This window comes from Pogona vitticeps, chromosome 7 (genome assembly GCF_051106095.1).
Source record: "Pogona vitticeps strain Pit_001003342236 chromosome 7, PviZW2.1, whole genome shotgun sequence".
NCBI lineage: Eukaryota > Metazoa > Chordata > Lepidosauria > Squamata > Agamidae > Pogona > Pogona vitticeps.
In genome coordinates this window covers 4,159,337-4,182,668 of record NC_135789.1, presented here as the reverse complement: position 1 = coordinate 4,182,668, position 23,332 = coordinate 4,159,337, and the positions used below count along the sequence as shown (strand labels likewise).

At 46.0% G+C, this 23,332-nt stretch overlaps 1 protein-coding gene across 7 annotated transcripts in view; it reads right to left on the bottom strand.

Annotated features, from left to right (window-relative positions):
* The window catches only part of AGRN (agrin), a 192,721-nt gene that overhangs the window by 95,958 nt on the left and 73,431 nt on the right, over nt 1–23,332 (bottom strand). For all 7 annotated transcript variants that reach the window (XM_078379240.1, XM_078379242.1, XM_020782252.3 and 4 more), the window contains one exon: nt 18,467–18,514. In XM_078379240.1, coding sequence (XP_078235366.1) covers nt 18,467–18,514 — 48 coding nt within the window. The remainder of the gene's footprint in view (nt 1–18,466; nt 18,515–23,332) is intronic.

The window sequence follows — 23,332 nt, the reverse complement described above, 5'->3', positions numbered from 1 at the left end:
CAATTCCTATAGCAGGTACTAAGTGGACCATGACGGGGTGGGTGGGTGGAGGAGTGGGGGGTGCTTTACACCAAACGGGTTAGATTTAGAGCCTGACCCTGCCCCAATTCCTAAAATCTGGGCAGATGAGACAAATCACACTCCTGACTGCAAGCAAAATATAATAATTTCACCCAATTAGCTGACATTCCCCCAAGTTTTTCCAGGCTCAAATCTGAGTCCTACAATCCTTCAGCCCCGGACTTTGACATTACTTGTCAGGGAGAACACAAACGAAGCACAGTGGTCTGTATGTGTCTGTGCTGCTGGAATTTCGATATCCAGATACCTCATTAACTGTGGTGGGAAGCAGAGGGGAAGCTTTGTGGATAGGAAAGTTAGGAAGGGACACAGGAGAGATCTAGAATGAGCAGAAAGCTGCAAGGGCAGGAAATCATCCTTCTGGTTCCACCTCTGTGATTTTAGTGGAGCAAGGAAGTGGAGTTCTGAAGCACTGTTTGTTTGCCTCTAGGGATTATTCTGGAGACTACTAGTGAACAGAGACCAGAATTCTTCAACAGTTGTATTCACAGTTTAGGCAAAGCAGATAAAAGCTCCAACTGCAGAGAAGGCCTCCAGATTCGCCAGAACAGATGGAACTTGGATGTAAATAAACATTGCTTTGGAGGAAGCCATCCCCATTCCAAATGAGATGACGGTGTGTTTTTTAGAGGGCCATCTTGTTCCTCTGTTAAAATTTTATAGGTGGAAGGATATCAAAGATAAACATGTGTCCTTTTTCATGGCTTCATTCCCACTGCCGTTTCAGATTCATAATTAAGGAGCCCTTCTAAAGGACCTGTCGATAAAGCTATGCTCTGAGCAACCAGGACAGCCTTCCCCCTAAATGCAGCTGCATTTAGGGGGAACTACAGTTGACCATTTAGGTCAACTACAGTAGACCTACTGAATCCATGGGATGGATTCAATCATGTTGACTTTCCATCCAGAAGGTCTACCCACTCTGTGGCAGCTAGCAACTGGATTTAGGTCCTTGTCTCCTCGATCAGTTTTGGGCATTAGTTGGCGCATCCTTCACTACCAGCCACACCAGCTGAGATTGGTGGGAGATGAAACAGCTCAAAACAGCTGGGGGGGACAGGTGGGGAAGAACCAGGTGGAAGAAGACTGAACTCATGTTTTAAGGCTTCAAATAGCAACCTTTTTCCTTCTCAGGCACAAAATGTATTTATGTACCTTTTATAAAACACATACTCAGCACTTCAACCCAACTTGAGATAGCTCAATGAACAAAACCTTGTTCCTCTCTCTGCTTCTGTAAGAAGACAGTGACTTGGGGGAGGGATCTGCCTGGCAACAAAAACCACAAACAGACACAGAATTTCACATCGCATTGGTCTTTTCAGAAATCATAGAGACCAAGAGAGATCACAGGAAGGGACACATTCCCAGCCCTGCAGTTCAAAGGTGGTGGTGGTTTTCCCCAGCATTCCAGCCAAAATTGTCTGTACCATCTTATAAACTGGACCATATTGAATTCAAGATCTGTTTATCCCAGGATAATGAAACAGCTAAACTGGATGTGAGAAGGAAAGGCACCCAAGGGGCATTTTCCTCTCCCTCTTGGTAACTTCTGTCAACTCCCCCCATCCCCACAAGTCCCAATTTGATGGATAGACCAAGGCTACTAAAAATGCTGGTCCATTTCTTCTGCCTGCCTCCTTGGGGGCAGCGAAGAAAAGAGAAAGGCTCAAAATTCAATCATATTGAAAGGTTGTTGCTGTTTTTTTTAAGGAAAATACATCTAACTTTTAAAAGGAATTTTTTAAAAAATATATTAAAAAACCACACAAACAGATCATTCTATTTTTCTCCCATTTGGGAATGAGCGGCTGTCAGCTTTACGGGCTTAATCCCGGCCTATTTCTTTTTTTGACAGAAGCCAATATGAGCCGGCGTGTTCTGCCAGCTGAAAAGAAGGGGGGGGACGCTACCGCTGAGCTGGCTTAATGGAGTGAAGACACGCTGTGGCCCTTTTGCTTCTCTCTCTCCGAAGACACGGCTTGCCAGCTCTTTCTTCGTATCCCCTTGGCAGTCAAGAAAATGCACAGCACACACACACAGACACATAGACATCCATGCCGCTTTCAACGTGTCTGCAGCTGACTTCCAGCAGCTTGAGTGAAGAAATTGATCTGCCCTAGCAGTAATCCATCTTGCTAAGGCCTGGGGGTTGCTGTGTCCACCTGTGTCAGTTTTCCACATAACAAATTCTCCCAGACAGCCAGGGCTTTGGGGATAAGCCAGCCTGATGCTCCTTCTGTGGCCCCACAGAGACGGTCATGACCTTTTCCCTCTTTGCCCTTGACAGGGGAGGAAGAGAAGATGAAGGGAAGCTTAGCATGGAGGAAACAGGCTTCAAGGACAATTAACAGAAGTGGTGGAGAAAAGGAATATAAAAGGGTTGCTTGGAGGCTGGCCCGGCCATGGTGGAAACCCCTTTCAAGGACCTGCTGGGTATCCAGAGTTCATTAACATGATCCAAAGGGTCCCCCCACCCCCTGCTCTACAGTTCAATGATGATGATGATGAAATAACTCTGGTCACAAATACAGCTGCTACAGAGAGGAGAATGGCCCTATGATCAGGTCAGGTGAAATAGCCAACTTGGGCAGACAATTCGGAGTTATCATGAGAGAGCAGCAAATCGTTATTCAATTTAATAATCTCAGTTCCCCCACCCCCAACCAGCAAGGAGAGGGAAGAGATTCTTATTCAGTTTTCTGCTTGTGTGACAAAATAACATAGAATGTGTGGTTTTTTTAAAAAGGTACATGGCATCTTCATTTGGTTGACTAAGGGGCAGCATTTGCTCTTTAGCCTGAGGGAGCAGAATGTCCTGGGTCACCCTGGCTGCGTAGAAGGTCTCCTCTCAAGGGTACACATGGAGAAGGACAATCTCCATGCTTGAGCGTGAGAAGAGGAGGAGTGCCGTGCTCCTCATCAGCTGAGCATCTAATCCTTCTGGATAAGGTGTACTCAGTTACTTGGCCAAGATGACCCGGCTGCATCGCTTTGACCTACTTCATTGGAGACGTCACTGGTCCCACGCACCTGCTGCTCCTGGGGTTACAACCCAAACTGCAGTCTCTTCTTTCCCTTGGTTATCAACATAAATAGCTGGTGTGTACTAGGCGCATATGAGCAAAATGCCCAGCGAGAGAACACCCTTGCAAACTATTCCAAGGGGCAGAGAGGGAACACACTTTTGCAAAATGATCAACCACCACAGCATGCAAATGCCTGGAATTTGCAGTCCTCAAATGAGCAGAAGCAGCTTTACTTCTACAACAGGTTGCACAAAGCTTTCTGCTCAGATGATTCGAAGTGCCAATGCCTGGAGTGAGGAATTACTGAGCTCTCCAGAGGCTCTTGCACTTCAACTCCATCCACCCCTGACCCACTGGCCACGTGGGTGGGGATGATGGGTATTAGAGTTTAACATCTAAAGCAGTACAGGCTCCCCAGCCCTAGATCCTGCCTTAGGTCTTCTCCCTGTGCCTCAATTTGACTGATTTGGGCTCTTTATTAGAGAGGGAAGCAGCAATGGTAGCCATGCAAATGTTGCAAAACCAAAGCACACACCATGTCTCACATCTAGGGGAGAGTCAGATTTCCTGTTCTTGAAACAGAGCAAATCAACGGGATAAATAACCATGCTGTGCCCTGTGACAAACCCAGACCTACTGGGATATGTCACACAGTTACACTAAGCTGCCACCAACCATTCCCTATAAGAAGTCACACAGACCAGGGATGGATTTTTAAACAATAAAAAGAATAAGGTTTATTTTAAATACACACAGGGAAAAATAAACAATCAGGTGAATAGGATAAAGTAACGTGGCTTATTCTCACTCATACAAGCATACAGTTTGGTTCACCCAGAACCCTTAACTTGAAGCACAGACCCTGAACCTATCAGTTCTGGCTATCCAACAGACACCTGAACCTATCAGGTTGGTACTCTGACACACAGAAGTACCCTGTCTGACACACAGACTCCCACAACAGCTTCTTCTTCCCAGCTGCTGCTTCGTCACTTCCCAGTGTCTCTCAGCATCTCTCTCTCACCACACAGGCATCACATATTTATACAGTACAGCCCCTCCTCCTGATGTCCCGCCTTCCACTCCCCATAGGATGGAACTTTCCCTCCAAACCCATGACAGACAGGTAACATCAGTGCTGTTATGTAACACCTCCCCTCTTTATAAGTTGTTTTGTAGGGGGAAAGCTAACGTGCTTTTCACCAAAAAACAACCTGTATAAAATACACAAAAACAGTTATACATACCATATAATACTTACTTATACTTACATTCTAAGTTAAATCATAGCAAATAGGCATTTAAACATTTAACATATACATTACATCAATTTACCTTTATTCATACAAACCAAAGTCAAAAAAACAGGTACATTTTACTTTTTGTCATCATTATATACCCATAGTCCATGTCCTTTCGCCGTCTTCATTCTTCAGGTCTTCTTGATAAGGCGTCAGCAACACAGTTCACTGACCCTCTGACCACCTTCACTTCAAAGTCATAGTCCTGTAGGTTTAAAGCCCACCTCATAAGTTTGCTATTGTGGGTTTTCATTGTCTTTAACCATTGCAATGGTGAATGGTCAGTACACAGAATAAAATGTCTTCCCCAGATGTAAGGCTTGGCCTTCTGGATCGCGTAGACTATGGCCAAACACTCCTTCTCCACGGTTGCCAAATGTCTCTCACCTTTTTGAAGTTTCCTACTCAGGTAGGACACTGGATGCTGGTCACCATTCTCATCCTCCTGGCACAGAACTGCTCCTACCCCGCTGTTAGACGCATCGGTGTAGATGATGAACTCCCGGTCGAAGTCTGGAGCACGCAGGACAGGATAGTTGATTAACGCCTCCTTCAACCTCTGGAACGCCGCCTCACAGTCGCTGGTCCACGGGATGCGGTCATCAGCCTTCTTCCTCGTCAGATCGGTCAGCGGAGCCGCAATCTCGCTAAACCTCGGGATGAACTTTCTGTAGTAGCCCACCAACCCAAGAAATGATTTGACCTTTTTCTTGGTATTGGGTCTAGGCCAATCACGAACTGCTTCTATTTTGGCCTCCAGGGGTTTTATCACTCCTCCCCCTACCATGTGACCCAAGTATTTTATTTCTGGGCTACCCAGCTGACACTTGCTGGCCTTTACTGTTAGCCCTGCTGCACTTAACCTCTGCAGCACTAACTCCAGGTGTATCAGGTGATCTTCCCAGGTATTACTGAAGATCCCTATGTCGTCAATGTAGGCCACTGTAAAGTCACTGAGCCCTGCCAAGGTCTGGTCCATCAGCCTTTGGAATGTGGCTGGTGCATTTCTGAGACCAAAGCTCAGGACTCGAAACTCATAGAGACCAAAAGGGCTGCAAAAGGCAGTCTTTTCTTGATCCCTGGGATCAATTCTTAATTGCCAATATCCCTTTACCAGGTCCAATGATGAGATGAACCGACAACCCCCTATGGTTTCAATCAGGTTGTCTAGCCTGGGCATTGGGTAGGCATCAGGAGTGGTTACACGGTTTAATTTCCTGTAATCAACACAAAACCTAATGCTCCCATCAGGCTTGTCCACAAGGACTATCGGAGAGGACCAAGGACTAGAAGAGGGGACGATTATGTTCTCCCTCAGCATCTCGTCCAGCTCCTTCCGCACCTTGTCCCTATAGGGTCCCGTTACTCGGTATGGGGATACTGCCTGCGGGGGTGCATCCCCTGTGTGGATCCGATGCATCACTCCCTTCACTATCCCCGGCTTGTTGGAAAACACCTGTTGATATTTACTAAGCAGCATTTTTAGTTCTTGCTGCTGGTCTTGGGTGAGTGCAGGACTGATCTTTACCTCCTCTGGGTTGTATTTTACTTCCCCTCTACCCTCCCAGAAGGGTAATTCAGCTTCCTCACTCTCAGCTGCTTTTATCGCGAATAAAACCCTCTGTTCCCCTCTGTAGTAGGGTTTTAGGGCATTAACATGAACCACCCTCCTTGCTTGGTTCTCCTCCTGCTCTATAAGGTAGTTCAGGTCTGACATCTTGTAAATGACCCTATATGGTCCTGCCCATTTGAGCTGCAGTTTATTCTCTCTGCAGGGCCTAAGCCAAAGCACTTCCTCCCCTGGGTCAAAGTGCCTCTCTCTAGCTTTGTGGTCATACCATGTTTTCTGTCTGACCTTCTGAGCTTGCAGGTTTTCTGCTGCCAGCTCTAGATTTCTCCTTAGGTCATTCATCAAGGTGTCTATGTAAGTCACAACGTCTTGTGGGTCATCCTGGGTGATCTGCTCCCAAATTTGTTTGATCCAATCAAGGGGCCCTTTCACCCCTAAGTGTGCAGCAAACATGTCAGAGTGACCTCTTTGTAAGATCATGGGGCGATACTTTTCAGGTACCACCAGCTGACTTCTGATCCCATCTCCCCCTTTTGAGATATTCCTCAGGGTTTCTCTATATAAAATCCCCTTTTTCCCCAGAAATCTCACTGGGGTTTCAGGTGTTAGCTGGGCGTCAGTCACCTGTTCAAAACACTTTTGGAGAGTGGCGTCTGCCTTTTGCTCCTGTCCAAATCTGCTGTCTGTGGTTAAGGTTTCCACCACAGCTTCTGAACTCCCCTCTGCTTCCGTCTCTGGCTCATCATTACCCCCCTGAACTGTTCCTGTGGTGGCTTGTGAGCGTGTAATCACTAGCACCCGTTTCACATGTTCAGCCAGGTCATTTCCCACGAGCACGGCTGCTGGCAGAGTCGATGAAATCGCTAGCCTCCAAACTCCCCTCCAGCCTTGAAAGTTGACAGGTACCTCTGCTACTGGCAGAGAGATTACCTGCCCCTCAATCCCTGCCACCTTTATGCTCTCATTTGGGAGTATAAACTCCCTAGGGATGATATCTGGATGGCACAGGGTTACCTGGGAACAAGTGTCCCGCAGCCCCCTATACTGACGGTCAAGTATTCCTACGTCCACCCCTGCTGTCTCAAACAACTGAGAATCTGTTTTTACCAGCAAGCAGCGTTTTACCTCTATAAGAGGACCATTTTCCTCAGCCTGATCAGCAGAGGTAGCTGTTCCAGACTGAGTAGCCATGGCAACAGGCTCCCTCAGTGAGAATGAGCCTTGCTCTTTCTGGACACAGAACACAGCTTTTGGCTTGGTCCCACTAGAATCCTGAGGCACCATTCCTTTTAGCTGCTTTAATTTCTCACAATCTGAGATTAGATGACCCTTTCCCTGACAGAAATAGCATTTTCTGGTGTATTTTGATTCTCTCTTATCTTGTTTTGGTTTTCCCTCCAAAATCTGAGGTCTTGGTTTCATGTCTGAGGGCTTCCCTTCACCATGGGCCCCTCCCCCTTGCTGGCTTTTCCCTGGTCCCTGAGAGTACTTGCTGTAGGTTTCTTTGGGTTTACCTACAGATTTCCCCTCACCCAAGGGCTTTCTTATTTGGGAAATAAAATCTGCGATCTCTGCGGCTGCTGCCACAGATTTCGGTTTCCTTTCCCTCACCTGGAATTTCAATTCCCCATGCAGGACTGAATAGAACTGTTCCAGCGCTATCAAATCTTTAAGCTGCTCATAGGTCTCTGTCCCTTCCTGCGATAGCCATTTCTCAAGCAGCCTCACCAATTGGGCCCCCACTTGGGTAAAAGTCTGTTCTGGTTTTTTTGTGAGGGACCTGAATCTTTGTCTCAGCTGCTCTGCATTTATCCCATGTCTGGCAAACACCAGTTTTTTAAACTCTGCAAAATCTTTCATCAGTTCCTCAGGCATCTCGGCATAGACCTCAGCCAGGCTACCACTGATTAAAGATCGCATGATGGTCATCTTCTCAGTTTCCCTCACTGAGAAGTCCACAAACGCTCTTTCCACTAAGGAAAAGAACACCTCAGGACAATCTCCCTTGTGGTACACAGGGAATTTCTTCAGGTCAGCTTTAGACAGTTGGCCTCCCTCAGAATCCCTATTATTATTATTGTTCTGATTCATCAGTTCCAATTTTTTTAATTCAAACGCCATTTTCTCTCTCTGCAATTCCAATTCAATTCTCTGTCTCTCTAATCTTTCTTCTCTTTCCCTTTCCTCCATTTCAAATTGCCTCATCCTCAGTTCATGCTGTTGGACTATGAGTATTTTTCTAAGTTCTGGGTTCTGCTCTCCTGTGCTGTCACCTTGCACTGAGCCAAATTCATCCTCAGAACCTTGGTCAATCTGGGGGTCTTTCACTTCACTCATTTCGGCCATTTGGCTTCGAGTCAAGGGCATAATCCCCCCTCAGAACAGGCTGCTTTAAAAGTCAAGCCTCAAAATAAAACGACCACTTTTTTCCTTTTTGCCTCAGAACCAGCTCTCCCTAGAGATTGCTGCTGTTCTTCAGCACTAACTTGCAACAGTATCGAGTCAGAGCCTACCCCCCTCTGCTGGGCCTCTCAGCTGGCAGGCTAGATCACTGTTACTACGCAGTTTTGCCTCAGCTTTTTCCCGCCAAAACTAGGCTGCCTCAGAGCACCTTAATCTAAGTCTCCCCAGTTGGCACGTTCTTCTACTAGCGCACCTCCCCGTGAGGTACACCTAGAAGATTACCTACGCGCCTCAGATCGACCCTGACTAGACCCCCCTTGCTCTGGGCACACTTGCCAAGGCTTTGCTGGACCACTGGACAACTGGACCAGTCGTATCCCACACGCTGGACACCAATCAATGTGACAAACCCAGACCTACTGGGATATGTCACACAGTTACACTAAGCTGCCACCAACCATTCCCTATAAGAAGTCACACAGACCAGGGATGGATTTTTAAACAATAAAAAGAATAAGGTTTATTTTAAATACACACAGGGAAAAATAAACAATCAGGTGAATAGGATAAAGTAACGTGGCTTATTCTCACTCATACAAGCATACAGTTTGGTTCACCCAGAACCCTTAACTTGAAGCACAGACCCTGAACCTATCAGTTCTGGCTATCCAACAGACACCTGAACCTATCAGGTTGGTACTCTGACACACAGAAGTACCCTGTCTGACACACAGACTCCCACAACAGCTTCTTCTTCCCAGCTGCTGCTTCGTCACTTCCCAGTGTCTCTCAGCATCTCTCTCTCACCACACAGGCATCACATATTTATACAGTACAGCCCCTCCTCCTGATGTCCCGCCTTCCACTCCCCATAGGATGGAACTTTCCCTCCAAACCCATGACAGACAGGTAACATCAGTGCTGTTATGTAACATGCCCCCCCCCCAAAAAAAAACAGTTCATGATACCCGGCTCCTAGTTGTGGATCTTGAGATAACATTACCATGAGTTAGCTGATCACACTGAAGGTTGCAGAGGCATCTGGCTGTGTGAGGAGTTATTACCCTCTCTGTTGAAGTTGTGAACCGTTTAAATATGAATGTGCTTAAATTGATTTCCTTTCCTTTCCTTTTTTTTTAAGGAATGGTGAGGCAAAGGAGAACTTAGATAAACATCTTCCATGGACCAAAGGCCTTTGATTAAATTCTCAAAATGAAGCTGGCCCCAAAGGGACGATCGGTCAGGGGTTAGAAAACCTGCTTTGCATGCACAGACATAATCTCAAGCATCTCCAGTTAAATAGGAATAAGGGACGGAAGGAACCTTCTCATCATGAGAAGCTGCTGGCAGTCTGAGCAGTCCAGTCTGGGCTAGGTGGACAAAAGCTTACGCAGTAAAATAAGCAGGTGCTGATGTTGATGGGAACATGATAAGGAGCAATCATTTTCCAAATTTCTGTGTTCTGCAGGGGCACAATAGTACATTCCAGAGCTTAGAAGTAACATCTCATACACAATGAGTTGTGCTGTGGTTAAACTGCAATACTTCAGTCAAGACTCTGCTTGCGATCTGAGTTCGATTCTGACAGGCTCCAGCAGCCTGCTCAAGGTGGACCAAATCTTCCATCCTTCTGAGGTCATTAAAGTGAGGACCTCATGTGTAGACTGCATGATTATGTTGTAAACTGCCCAGAGAGTGCTTTAAGGGCTATGTGGCAGTATCTAAGCAGCAGTCTTGGCTTTGCTTCTCCCCCACCCACACACACACACACACACCACAAACCATGATAGTATGTATAACTAAGTTAAACTGCAATGGTAACAATCAGAGTGAACTTCACTCCTTTTGCAACATAACTGTAACTTTTGAGTTATTTCAATAGTTATGCAGGGTGTAGATGTGGACAGTTAAAACATGCCGGTATTTTTAGCCACACCTCTGGGGTAATGCAGACCCTAGATCGTCTATGAAATCAGACCTGGCACTTGAGTCGAAGAACTTTCCCCTTCCATAAACCATATTAATATAGGTTACTGGGGAGATCCATCCTGTGGAGCTCCAAGAACAGTTCCAAATGCCATTCTACCAAGTTTATTATCCCTGAGTATTCCAAGAATTAATAGATGGCATATCGGAACCCTTGCAGACTCATTTAAATGTCCTTTGGCAGAGCAGGACAAAACCCACCCAATTTAGCACTTGGTTTTAAGCACCATGGTCTAAGCGACCAAAGAGTCTGGATAAAGTCTGGTAAGAAGGTCATTAATCTGTATTAAGCTTTCTTGTGAGCACTCATAGAATATTCATGAACATTCTAACTCCTGAGGGCGGAGAAACTTAGTGATGGAACACCAGAGGTCAGGATAGTTGGTGTGTCAGGAGTGAAATGTTCTGTTTGGCTTTGAGGGCCAAGGGAGGACATACTGGATTGTAGGCAATGGGGGTGACACAGCACACATCTGAGGATGAAGGATTCGAAGGGATAAAACGATCTAGGAAGTTAGCAATAGAGGGAAAGGTACAAAAAGCTCTTTGCGACACTTAGGAGCCCTCTTACTCTTTCTATTCAGTGAGGCCACAGAGGTCTGCCCCAAAGTCCTGAGCTGATCACAAGCACACACAGGACTCTTCTCACACATATATACCCCCATTACAAGTTAGGGCAAAGATTTTAAACCACTGGTGGCTTTGAGTGACTAAGAAAAAAGCTCTAGTAACAGATTTTTTTAAAAAAAATCGAAAGAGGATAGTTTTATGCCTGCATAGATGTTTGCAAATGCAATCAGTCAACAGCCCACAGTCAGTAAGAGTGAAATCAAGCCAAAGGCGCCTCTGAAAGTCAACAAAACTAAACGTAACTTCAGCAGGGGGGTCTTACATTTCACAGTAGCAACACTGCAGCGACCATCAGGCTACAAGAATTTGCCATGCTTTGATTTTTAATCCAGTAACCAATCCTCGGTGCAAGAAAGAGTGAAAAAGAACGCTCATCTCCATTTTCCCATCCTGAGGTGCATGACAGCCCCACTATTTATGGGGCTGGCAAGGGAGAGAAAGTGACTTTTCCCCCTCAATTTTTAAGTGATTGAGTGGCTATTCTTTCCACCCTGCATCATTGCTGGAATTTTATGAGGCGACAAAGAAGAGGCTTATGAAGCACCACACCACGTTCACGACTGGATTGCAAGCAGGAGGGAACTGGCCCTAAACCCTTGTCCCAGCTACCTAAAGATAGACATTATCAAGGCTGAAAAGCTGCTTACCAACTTTTTCCAATACCACTAACTTTGGAAATCTTTGAGAAGTACCCAGACATAAAGATTCCAAGGTTTCCACATTTGAGAACTCACCACATCGTATAGAGCAGAGATAAGCTACTTAGGTGGGTTTAGGGGCTGGAATCTCATCCCCAGAAACTGCTGGAGGTGCCACCAGCTCCTGAAAAAAAAAGTTTTTTAAAGAGCCCCCACCCCCATCAAAACAGAATGCAGCCAGACATGAGTTTCCAGTTTTTATTGGGCAATCCCTGAAGGGTTTATGTAACATCATATATATGAAAACACTTGGTTTTTCCTGGGAAAAAAATTACTGGATGGCAGAAAAACCAGGGACTCGGGATGACACTTCATTCAGCCCTTATTGGAATAAGCAGGAATTGAACTAGGAGCTTCCTAGGGCCTGCTGTAGATTATTCCAGCTCACAGAAAAGTTGCCCTAGGATGGCAGCCCCTTATTCTGGGGCAGGGCAGGGCAGAGCATTCAACAAGATGCTGCTGTTCAACAGCTGGCTAAGAAGACACAGAAACAGAAGAATTGGGGAAATGGGCATTGGAGGGGCATCGGTAATTATCAGTAATGCCTACAGAGAAACGCAGGGCAATGGAGGGTTGCCAACATCTCTCCTTAGAAATAGTGTGTCCTCATCTTTCTCTGGCCCAACTCCCTGGCCAGCCTTCCTCCTCTTTTTGCTACCCAGCTCTGCTACACTGCTGTGATTTTATGCAGTGCCTGGAAGGCTCACCCAGTGCTGGAGGGCACGATTAGAGGAGGCATTCATGATGACCCAAGAGAGTTGCAAGGCAATTCTGCTGAAGAGCGATGGCGTGGGTGGGTGTGACCTATATTTTTTTTTAGCTCAAACTCATTTCTCATTTAAAAGCAGGCAGGGGGAAATGGTGTATGCACACTCATAGGAGAAAAAAAGGGATAAAACCAACAAACACTGGGACTTCTAAGCTCCCCGTGGGGCTTTGCTGGTTACTGATGCTGCAAACTTTACAGGTGATTTTTAGCACTTACTTTTGGGTGGCAGAGGTACAACCTAACACAGCCGTGCCTTTGTTTTCCATCTAGTGGAACTTTATCCCACCTTTTTCCAGGAAGCTCAAGGTCGTGTGCGTGCCCACCGTGTCCTGAAAACAACCATGTCAAGTAGGCCGAGTGGCAAAATCCTAGCGGTTCCAAGATGATCCAACAAGCTTCATGGCTGCATGGGGGTTTAAACCTGAGTCTCCTACATCTTAAGCTCAAGACCATCACAGAACATGGGCAGTGACGGGCAACTGCCAGGGCACACCTCCTACAAGGGGGCTTGCTGCCATCAGATATTCCACCCTCCCTCTGAGCCTCACGCCCCTTGCGGTTCCTTCTCCTTAACATCACCGCCAAGCATGAAAGCAGTAAGAATAGTCTAGTTCTACTTCACGGGGGGGGGGGGGGGGAAATAGAGAAGCAAATGAGCTATAATCACTGTGAAGGCTAACTCACTCCCCAAGAGGCCCACAGTGGGCAGCTCACCCAAGACCCTTTCCAACCAAAACAAAATCTGAGGTCAGCCCCATTCAGATTCCAAGGCAACAACAAGGAATCATGGTTCTCCTAATGCTGATGGATAAAAATCCCCATCATCCCCAGCTGGTACAGCCAACCATCACAGGTTGCAAGCCAGCTACAGGGTCTCCGACCACTCTACCCTACTTCTGCCTGGTCCCACACAAGACTGTTTATATTTTGATCAACAGCAACACCTCTAACGCTTATCAGCTATGCCTTCCCTAGGAGAGACAGATATATAGAGATAGAGAGATAGAGATAATCCATCCTTTCCTTTGCACCTGAAACTTTGGGGCAGGGAGAACCCAGAAGACATCTTTCTCCAGATTCCATAGCTGGTCCAGTCTACAGTATTTGCCTTGTTCATCTCTCTTTTTCATCACCTTCCCTTTTTTTTTTTTTTTTTTTTTTTTTTTTTTTTTTTGTAAAAGAAGCACTGCTGGCAATTATTAAGGTCTTTTGAGTGAGCACAGTACCTTGTTGCCCTTGGTTACACAGAAAGAAAAAAAAGGTAAGGGGGGGGACCAGATTCACGTCCCACTGGACTGCTATGCCAATATGACGCAAATCATTCCATCCACGGGCCAAGTTTGGAAAGATGAAAAAGGCAAAAGCTAACACTTCTCGGGACACTAAAGTCCAATCCAGAGACAAAAGCTGGCCAATTTTAAAGAGCTAGACTATTCCAAAACTCAGCCACTTGAGATGCTGGGAGCTACTTTGTCACCTTCATCCCTGCCATTTTGCATCCAACAACAGGGAAAAAAGGAGAATTTGCTACAGAACCTTTCACTGTTATTGTTATGGGCCATAAAGTCACTTCTGAATTATGTTGACCCTAGTAGGGGTTGCGAGGTATGTTAGATGTCCAGAGAGCGGTTTACTATTGCCGCCCTCCACCCCCTGAGAGTTTCCATGGCCAAGCAGGGATTTGAACCCAGATCTCCTTGGTCCTAATCCGGCATTCTATCTGCTGCACCATTGGTAGCTCTTGCTCCCAGTAGGAACCTTGGGTTTTAGAAATGAAAAACAAGACATGCCCAAGTTTTAGGGTTGAGGCCAACTACTTGAGAAGAAGCAGGCAGAATGTGCAAGTAGAAGGCTATGGTTGCCAAAGTACAGCTTAGAATCCAGCGCCTGTATCGTCACCAGTGGGGAGTGCAAAAATTCCTTTGCCTCCCCTGTCCATGCAGTCATTAAAAGTTATACATAGTGATCTGACTTCTTGTTCCGAAGCCTCCTTGCAGTAGTTCTGTGCTGCAGCAGACGATTTATCATTTAAAATAAACACTCTGGTAGAGAGGCCAGGTAAGTGGCAGGAAAGAAGATATTCCACTCTGAATAGCGCCCTACATTTCAAAATCCATATTACAGCAATACCAAAGGCAATGCTCTTTTCACTTGTTTCTTATACTTTTAGCCCAGTTTTCCTGCCAGAAAGTTCAAGTGGCCCTAGATGGGTCTTCACAAGAACCCTCTGAGGTAGGCTATGCTGAGACTGTGACTGACCCAAGGGGACCCAGAAAAATTCATGGTCAAATGGGAACTTAAAACCAGGTTTCTCCCAGGACAAATTCAATATCTAAGGACAACAGGACACTGGATCGCTTTTAAAGCAAGATTTCTTTGAAAACACACAATGACTTCATTCCTCCTGCAGGCATTGAGCCAAGACGACTGCCTCAGAGTGTCTTCCAGACTTCTCCTCCGGAAAAGAATAGACCTGGGATGTTGGACAAAATGTTGTTGTTTTAAATGAACCTGCCATCCAGATGGGCTTGGTTTATTAATATTTCATGGTGCCATGAGGCAAGCTACACCTACGTTCATTTTTATTTTTAAACAAGACACCCTTGGTCCAATTATAGATTAATCACATGCACGTGTTTTTTGCAAGCATACATCACTCGCCTGCTCCTGACAAAGAGGAATTCACTAGTCATTAATGGGCCACTGTTTCTTAGAACCGGCTCAATCACAAGTGTATCTTGGTGAGGGGGGGGGGAAGAAGACCAGATACAGGTACACATTATTTACATATGTAATATTGAGTCCTAGATTAATTCAAGTGTCTGTGGAGGCAAAACTATTGAAACTGAGGCTGTCTGACTTTGGGTACATCCTGAGAAGGCAGGATTCCCTGGAAAAGACAATAATGCTGGGAAAGATTGAAGGCAGCAGGAAAAGAGGAAGACCCAATATGAGATGGACTGCCTCCAGAAAGGAAGCCACAGAACTGGCTTTGCAAGAGCTGGGCAGGGCTGCTGAGGACAGGGCATTGTGGAGATCACTCATTTATGGAGTCACCAAAAATTGGGGGCTACTTGAATGCATATAAAAGTAACTATAACTCCTCATGTGGTATAGAATGCCAGGCTGAAGCTTGAGCGATCCAGATTCAACTAAGAAACACAAAGGGGAATCACCTTTCTTACCCAATAATCCCTCACTCTGCCTTTGAAAGCCTCTCCCCAAGTTTAATTTGGCCCACATCCCCATCAGCATTATGGCTCCTTGACGGTTGGAAACCACCCAAGAAGAGGAGTCAAGCCAATCAGTTTGCCCCCCAAATCAGACCTGTTCCCAAACCCATCTGGACCAACATAGTGTGGCCCCTCTCACAAATCACAGAGAATGTGTTCCTTGGATTTTTCTAAGCCTTGATGAATCTGAGCTGCCATGTTGTCGTTCGCCTCTATGAACTCTGCAGCCCAAGAAAGGGACACTTTGCTCCACAACTCGGATCTAAGGTCTCAACAAATAGCTCAGGATTTATAGGAGCCTTGAAGCTGAGACATAAAAATCTAACAAGCTGAAAACATGACCAGGTGTATAATATATTGGACTCCCTGCATATGTTCCCTACTGGGAGACAACCTGAGTGAGCGCTTATTCCAACCCTCCTATGACAAAATCATCTAAATCCACCTTAACAGGGTGGGAGAGATATTTTACAGTTCCCAAGCCATCAGGACTGCTTCTCCCTCTTCGTCAATTATGACAAGCCCTCTCTATGCTTGTCAGTTCCGAAACAAATAGACAACATATAATTTTGACAAGGGCTCAGAAAACAGCCCAGACACAACACCAATCCCCTCTCTTCAAGGGGAACACACAGAACCCATTAACAATTTCTTGCCAGTTCACTGGGCAAGTGGAGGCAATTTGAGAGAGCTACATATATGTATCCTGCTATTAAGGAAAGGTCTACGAATGCAAACCATAGCTTGCCAGGGTGCTGGCACATTATCTGTGTGCAAAGTGGGTGCACTTTAGCAGAAGCAGTGAATTTAAATGAAATACATATACAGTATTTAGCATACATATATCCATAGTCTGGCCCATCTAAGCTAGGTGAACTAAGAATTCCTTGCTTAAACACACAGACACACAATGCTTCTCACTGGCCTTCACAGCCTTACAAAGAATATTAGCAGTGACTGGCTGGAAAAGCCAGGACACTTTGACAGGCTCCGCCCATGTTCCTGCTACATCTTCGTTGCGGCTCCACCTACGTCCACCATGATTCCATTCTAGCTCCACCCATGCGCTCCCATCCCGTTTCTATTCTGGCCCCATCCATAACCGTTTCCAGGTTTCCATTCTATCTATCTTCTCCCTGGCTGCTTAAGCGCTGCCTGGAAGAAATACGGAAAAGTTGGAAAAGTTACTTTTTGGGGTGGGGGTACAATTCCAAAAACAACCAATGGGCATGGAATAAGCATAGAGAAAGGTATGAAGAAACACAGATCAAATATAAAGAGAGGAATACAAATAAACGTCTCTCGGAGAAGGGCACGTAGATTGAGTTGCAGGTAAGACATTCCTATCTGTGGATATGCAAATGAGCAAAATTAGGTGCCATGCCAATTGAAAGATATGTCTTGCATGGAAATTAATGCCTATTTCCATGTCCCTCTTTCTAAATGCACTCATTTCTGGTACACAGGTTCCTCATAATCTGATGTCCTAGGCTGCAACGTACCTAGCCTGCACCTAAATCCAGAACTGGCTGGAGGAGTAGGGGCCACCTTCCTATCTCCAACCATCATCAAAAGCCTTAGGTTAAGCCATAGCATCTGCTTTGCACATCATGGAGCCTAGGCATATATAAATATGCACATTCCACAAAGTGGAAAGTTGCATAGAATGAATGAGCGTTAACCTCTCCAGATGAGAGATGCCAGAGAGCTGTAATCTGCAGTCATATGAAGTGGCCTTCGTCTCTCCTCTTTAAAGTCCTTATATTTCTTTGTGAGATTGGAATTTCACTGAAAAGAGCTCAAGAAACGGAAAACATTAAATTCTGGCCTTGCAGATTAACAGAGAGAGTGAGAGCGCTCACGCAAAGAATCACACACAGGGAAAATGCCTTTTCTCTTTTTTTTACAAAGAGTTCAGATGAGCTTTGTTTCCTTTCAAAAGGGCTTAAGTGGCACATCTTGAGTTTTAAAAACTTTCCAACAGATACAAAATGATGAGATCATAAAGCTGGGAGGAGACACACAGACACACCCCTCAGTAATAGGATAAATATTTTTAATACAGTATGTGAGAGACTTTGTTTCATTAAAAGAGCAGGGAGGTAACTGGATACAGAAAGGCAACAAGTAACTACATTGCTTGATTCCCATAAGCTCTCCCTGTTCCCCTCTTACATCCTTGCAATAATCCTCTGAGGAAGGATATGCTAAGATGGAATAAATGGACTCTGATTGTCCGCTATGAGCTCAAGAGAGAAGGTCAACCTAGATCTCTCAGCACAATGCCCTACTCACACAATCTTGCTATATAACCTTGCTTTCTAACCTTGGGTCTTCCCAGATGTTCTTGGACAAAAACTCCCAGCAGCCTTCATCACTAGCTGGGCTGGCCAGGATTTCAGAGAGTTGCAGTCCAGGAACATCTGGGGACCCAAAGCAGGGAAGCACTGCTCTATTATGATCGACACATTGGCATTGAAAACAACACAGGGATCGTGAGAATCGCAATCACTATTAGCAGATTGTTACTAAAGAGAATTCTTTCTTTTTTTTTCTCTCCTTTCTGGCTGGTAGCAGATGGGGAACTGGTTTACTCTGAGCCGCTCTATCCATGCAGGAGGGAGGATGGGGAAGAGATGCAAGGGAATCACTAGGTCAAGGGGTGGTTCCTGCAGGAGGTATCAGCTGCCAGAGCCTGGCCGATGAGCATGTGATATGGCAAAAAGTCAACTGCTTTGGAATACGATTAGTTCTTTTGCAACTTACCATCCTGAGTGGTTGGTGGTGGCTGGGGAAAATAGTTCACCGGTTTGTCTGCAAAAGAAAAGAAAGGCATCTATGAATACCGGAAATTAGCCATTTCTTGCTAGGAAAGTGTCAGCTGGTTTTCTTTGGGAGCCAGTGGTTTTACACCTCGCTCTAATCTGGAGGAAATGACTGGGGCACAGGCTGGTGGCCAAACAATTCTTCTCGGACCTGCAGTACAAAAAACGTAACTTGCCCAAATTCTAACTAGAGCCCATCCCATTATACATATCAAAGTGAACTCCACAGCCCACTCAAGAACTTGGAAACCCTGACGTGACACAGGTTTTACCAGCATGTGAGTCGTCCTCTGTGATTTCCAGTGATCACTTTTCCATTCAAACCACTGACTGCTGCAAGCTTTAAAACAAGGTTCGGCAACCTTTGGCCCTACAGATGTTACCAGGCTGCAACCCCCATCATGCCTCTTCATTCTCTAGGACTGTTCAGAGTTGCAGTCCAAGCCAGCAACGTCTGGAGGTCCACATGTTCCACTCACTCTCTGCCCCCCCCATGTCTAAACAATATGCTCCCAGAACTTGCCAACAGGCTCACCCACAATGAGGACTGCCCCTTAGGTCTCTGCATGACTCACTGTTCTGGGCTCGTTTCATTCCCATCAGCCGCTACTTCAAGAGAAGAGAGGTAGTGCTGCCATGTCTTCTCAGCATATGTGACTGGATTATTCCACCCCAAAGGACAGGACTGCAGCAATAGCCACCTCCAAGGGAGGCTTACTGACAAACCAAGGAGGACTTCAAGAACAGTGACTCACGCAGAGGCAAGATCAGTCTCCCCTGAGACCAAGTCATTCTTGCTCTGAGAAGCAAAACCTTGTCAGGTGTCACATGCCACAAATTGCACGATACACAGAAAGGTTACTTGTTTGGAAAACAACAGAACAAAAGTTATCTCAAGCACAACTTGTCCTATTTTGGGAGCTAAGTGAGGACAGATCTTGTTAGCACATCAGTGGGACAGTAGGTACAGGAATCTACAGGCAGAGCTTGGATGGTGCCTCTCTTGCCTGCAGTAGCAGGGGACATCTCACTAAAAAAAGTAACTTTTCGAAGTCTAAGCATGGCAGCAACTGACCTCTTGAAAGCTGAACAAAGGCTTCCCCTGCCTTTTGGCCCCTGGTGTCCAGACCACAATCAGATCCTGACCTTTTGACACCCCCTCCCCCACAAAGGGATTGGGCTTCTCACAGTGTCAGGCAAGACAAGGTCAGGCTCCCAAAGGACCTGGTTTCCCCTCCTGTTGCATTCACACTTATTGAAATTAAAAGCAACCTCCGAAGGTCCTGAGACTCAACAAGATGAAAAAGCTTGCGAAAATTACTTTGTCTACAGCTCTGAACTGGAGGCCCAGAAAACTAGGCGGATGTTTGTTTGGAGATCCATTAGCTGAGTCCATGAAAAGCCAACAACATAAAATATATTTCTTTGTGGAAGGACTTGACAGAAGCTGCCCCCGGGCAAGTCAATCTATCACAGTCCCGCCTGACCCCAGCTGCAACACAAAATCAAACTATTTATTACCTATCGTAGGCGGGCTTCCCAAGACACAGATCCATCAAACCCATTTGAGTTGATTGGTGACCTGTGATCAAAAGGAAGCTAGCGCTTATTATCCCGTAAGGCAGAAGCACGTTGGCGGGGGTTGATGCCTGACAGGAGGTGGATAAACAGTGCTTAGAAGACTTCTAACTAACACTAGCACCAGCACCAAAAACGCAATTAAAAGAACAATAAAAAGAGTGCAGGATGGAGGGAATGCACAATGACTTTTAAGCACCTGGTAGAACAGGGTGGAGAGCTTCAGTCAGTGTCAAGCAAGTCCTCAGAGGCCAGACTCCTCTGTGGTGGATGGGGCCAAAAAGATTAGCATATTGTGTTGTTACATGCCATCAAGTCACATCTAACTTAATGCAACCCTAATAGGGTTTTCAGGGAGTGATTTTACTTGTGACACACACAGGTAGTCCCCATGGCCAGGCAGAGATTCTCCAGACTCCTACTCTGTCACTCTGTCCACGACACCAGAGGTCCCCAACTCCTGGTCCACAGCCCGGTGTCGGTCCATGGCCTGAGCCGGACTGGGCCGCGGAGACAGACCTCCTCCGCACGCACTCCCACACACACAGCCCATCTGTGCCTGTGCCCACATGAGCGCTCCCCCGCCCCTTTGCACATGTGCATGAGTGCCCCTGAGCACCACACTGCCCTTCGCGCATACGCACAAGCCCGACAGGCCCCTGCTCCTTTGAGCATGCACCAGAAGATGCACGCTCTTTCACACATACATGCAAGCACAGGGGTGTCCCACCTTCGCCAGCCAGTCCAAGGGGCTAAAAAGGTTGAGGACCGCTGCACTTCACCATCCTGGCTTTCCACATTATAGCCTAAGGTTTTCACTAACTAAGCCTTAAGAAAGGCATTTGAACCTTTTAGAATGGGGGAAAAAAGCAAACCATACAGAACACTGAGAAACAACCAGAGGAGGCAGAAGACTAAATTCACTGCAGGGCCTGAGATTCCCAACCTCTGAACTAGAAAGAAGAGGTAAAGTCATGCCTGGACTATGAAAGTCAGATTTGGACACTGGACCGTATCTGTTTAAATCATTTCCTTCCAAACCAGCTTCAGCCATAGGCTAGAAAGCAAGCATCTCAGAATTAAAGCTGAGCTTTCTAAGTGAAAGGAGGACGGCGGTTCCCAAATATACGATTCTGTACCATTGCGCAAAGTGGTAGAGTTCAGAGAAACTTTACAGCTTGTTTCTGCTGAATGTATAAGCGGGACACAAAATGATACAGAACTCCAGGGAGGGTTTTTGGTAATGAAGGCGGGGGGGCGTGTCCCAGTTTTGTTTTCACACTGTAACCTAAAATACAGGCAAATAGAACAGAAAAACAGGGGGAACACAGATATCCATGTCTTGCATGGCCTTCCTTTTATGTCCGAACCCTGATTTATAGGATCGGGTTAAAATAAATTGCTTAACTGAGCCCCATAGTGAGGGTGTAAGTTGGCTACAGCTGTATTCCCAGTGGCTAGAGAAGCTTCTTGCCTGTCTCCCCCAACTGGCAGAATGAAATAAGCACGGAGCCATGGATTCAGCAAACGAAATAAGCTTCCTTTGCATAACATAAACCTATTTGAGAACTGGGCTGAGGTGCTGATGAAGGAGAAAAGATGCAGGTGGACAGATTTAAAGATATGAAAATGAAACGGCAGACATTGTGCTGTTCCGCCTATGAAAGACGAGAGTTCGTCTGTAAAACAGCGCTAGCAGAGTGGTTGCCATGATCATCTATACAGCACCTCCTTCCAAAACTGCTGTCAGAGCCATAAACGCAGCCGTTAGGTTTGTGCATCTGTTTTTGTATGTCTATCTGATCTCAAGTCACACACACATACACATACACTTCCACACAGAGTCTCCCTGCTGGAGGCTGAATCTAAATGAAAGCCATCACGGTGCCTGAGCAACATGCCATCCACACACTTCACACACGCAGCCACACCCCATTCCCTTTCTATATCCAGCTGAAGGCGAGACACTTCAGGGATTCATAGCAAACAAAGATGAGCTTAGCAGCTGCTGGTGAATAGTTCGGAGAAAGAGAGACTCTCCCACCCTCATCCACCCCCACTGTGGGCTTTCAATCCCAGGCAAAGACACAGGAAGGGAACTGGGTTTTTTTTATGCTAGGAGCTCTGCCCTGTGGCCGATGAAGACAAACAAAAGATAAAAGTGCCTCTGAGCTTATGCCGAGTGCTGCTGGGTTTCTTTCCAAGGTCCTCCAAAGCATCTTGGGCTGAAGTCTCCAAACAGAAGGGGTCACCATCGAGGAAAGCATGAACCGCAGAATATTTTGTTAAAACCTTTATGGAAAGATACAGCATTGAATATTTATCTACAGGAAAAGCTTAGCTCCACATTACGCACAAACGCAGTGTTGCATCCCAACGCCAGAAGGTCTCTTGTTTGTTTGCTTGTCCAAATGCAAAACTCTCCTCATCTGATAACTCCTTGTTCTGAAGGAGTTCTGCCTCCCCAGTCTCGTAAGTGACTGTTTCAAATGCATATTTTGGAAAGAGTTAAACAGAACATAACTGTCATCCATGGGACCCCAATTGACAGACCTGAGCAAAGCAGACCAAGAAGGCTGTCAGTCATTACAAGACAACAAAAGCAGTAAGGGGAAAAATAATTTGTACTGGATTTTTTAAAAAAGGTTAAGGGGAAACATGGCAATGTTTTGAGCTGCACAGGATTCTGCTTCCAGCAGTACTTTCTGGTAACAAAGAGTTCTGTGAAGCCCAGAAATGTTTTTCCCAGCCCTTGCCCTATTGGAAATGGAGCACCTCACACTACTGATTGTAACGGAAAGAGATTCCTGTCAGATCAAATCTCCTCTAGCCCCTCTTCACTCTTATTCCCCAAGGTAGCCAACCAGTTGTTTCTGGGATCCCCTTAAGCATGGCATGAAGGCAACGTGCCCTGCCTCACCCTGTCTCTCCAGATATACTGCCTCTATAAATGGAAGATCCATCCCCAACACTCAGAGCTGCTAAAAACTTATAAACTGCTGTGTTACATCAGCCCATCCTCCCTCCCATAGTGACAAACACAACACCTCTGAGAAGCCTCTAAGGAGGATACACACAATCCCTTTTCTGCTGCTGCTTCTCAGCAACCCACCTCCAAGCTGCCCGGGTGCTGAAGGTTCCATAGAAACTGCATGGACTCATAATTTTGCCCTTCTTTAACCAGTGCTGTGAATTGTCTATGATTCAGTGTAGGCACAGAAGCTAACAT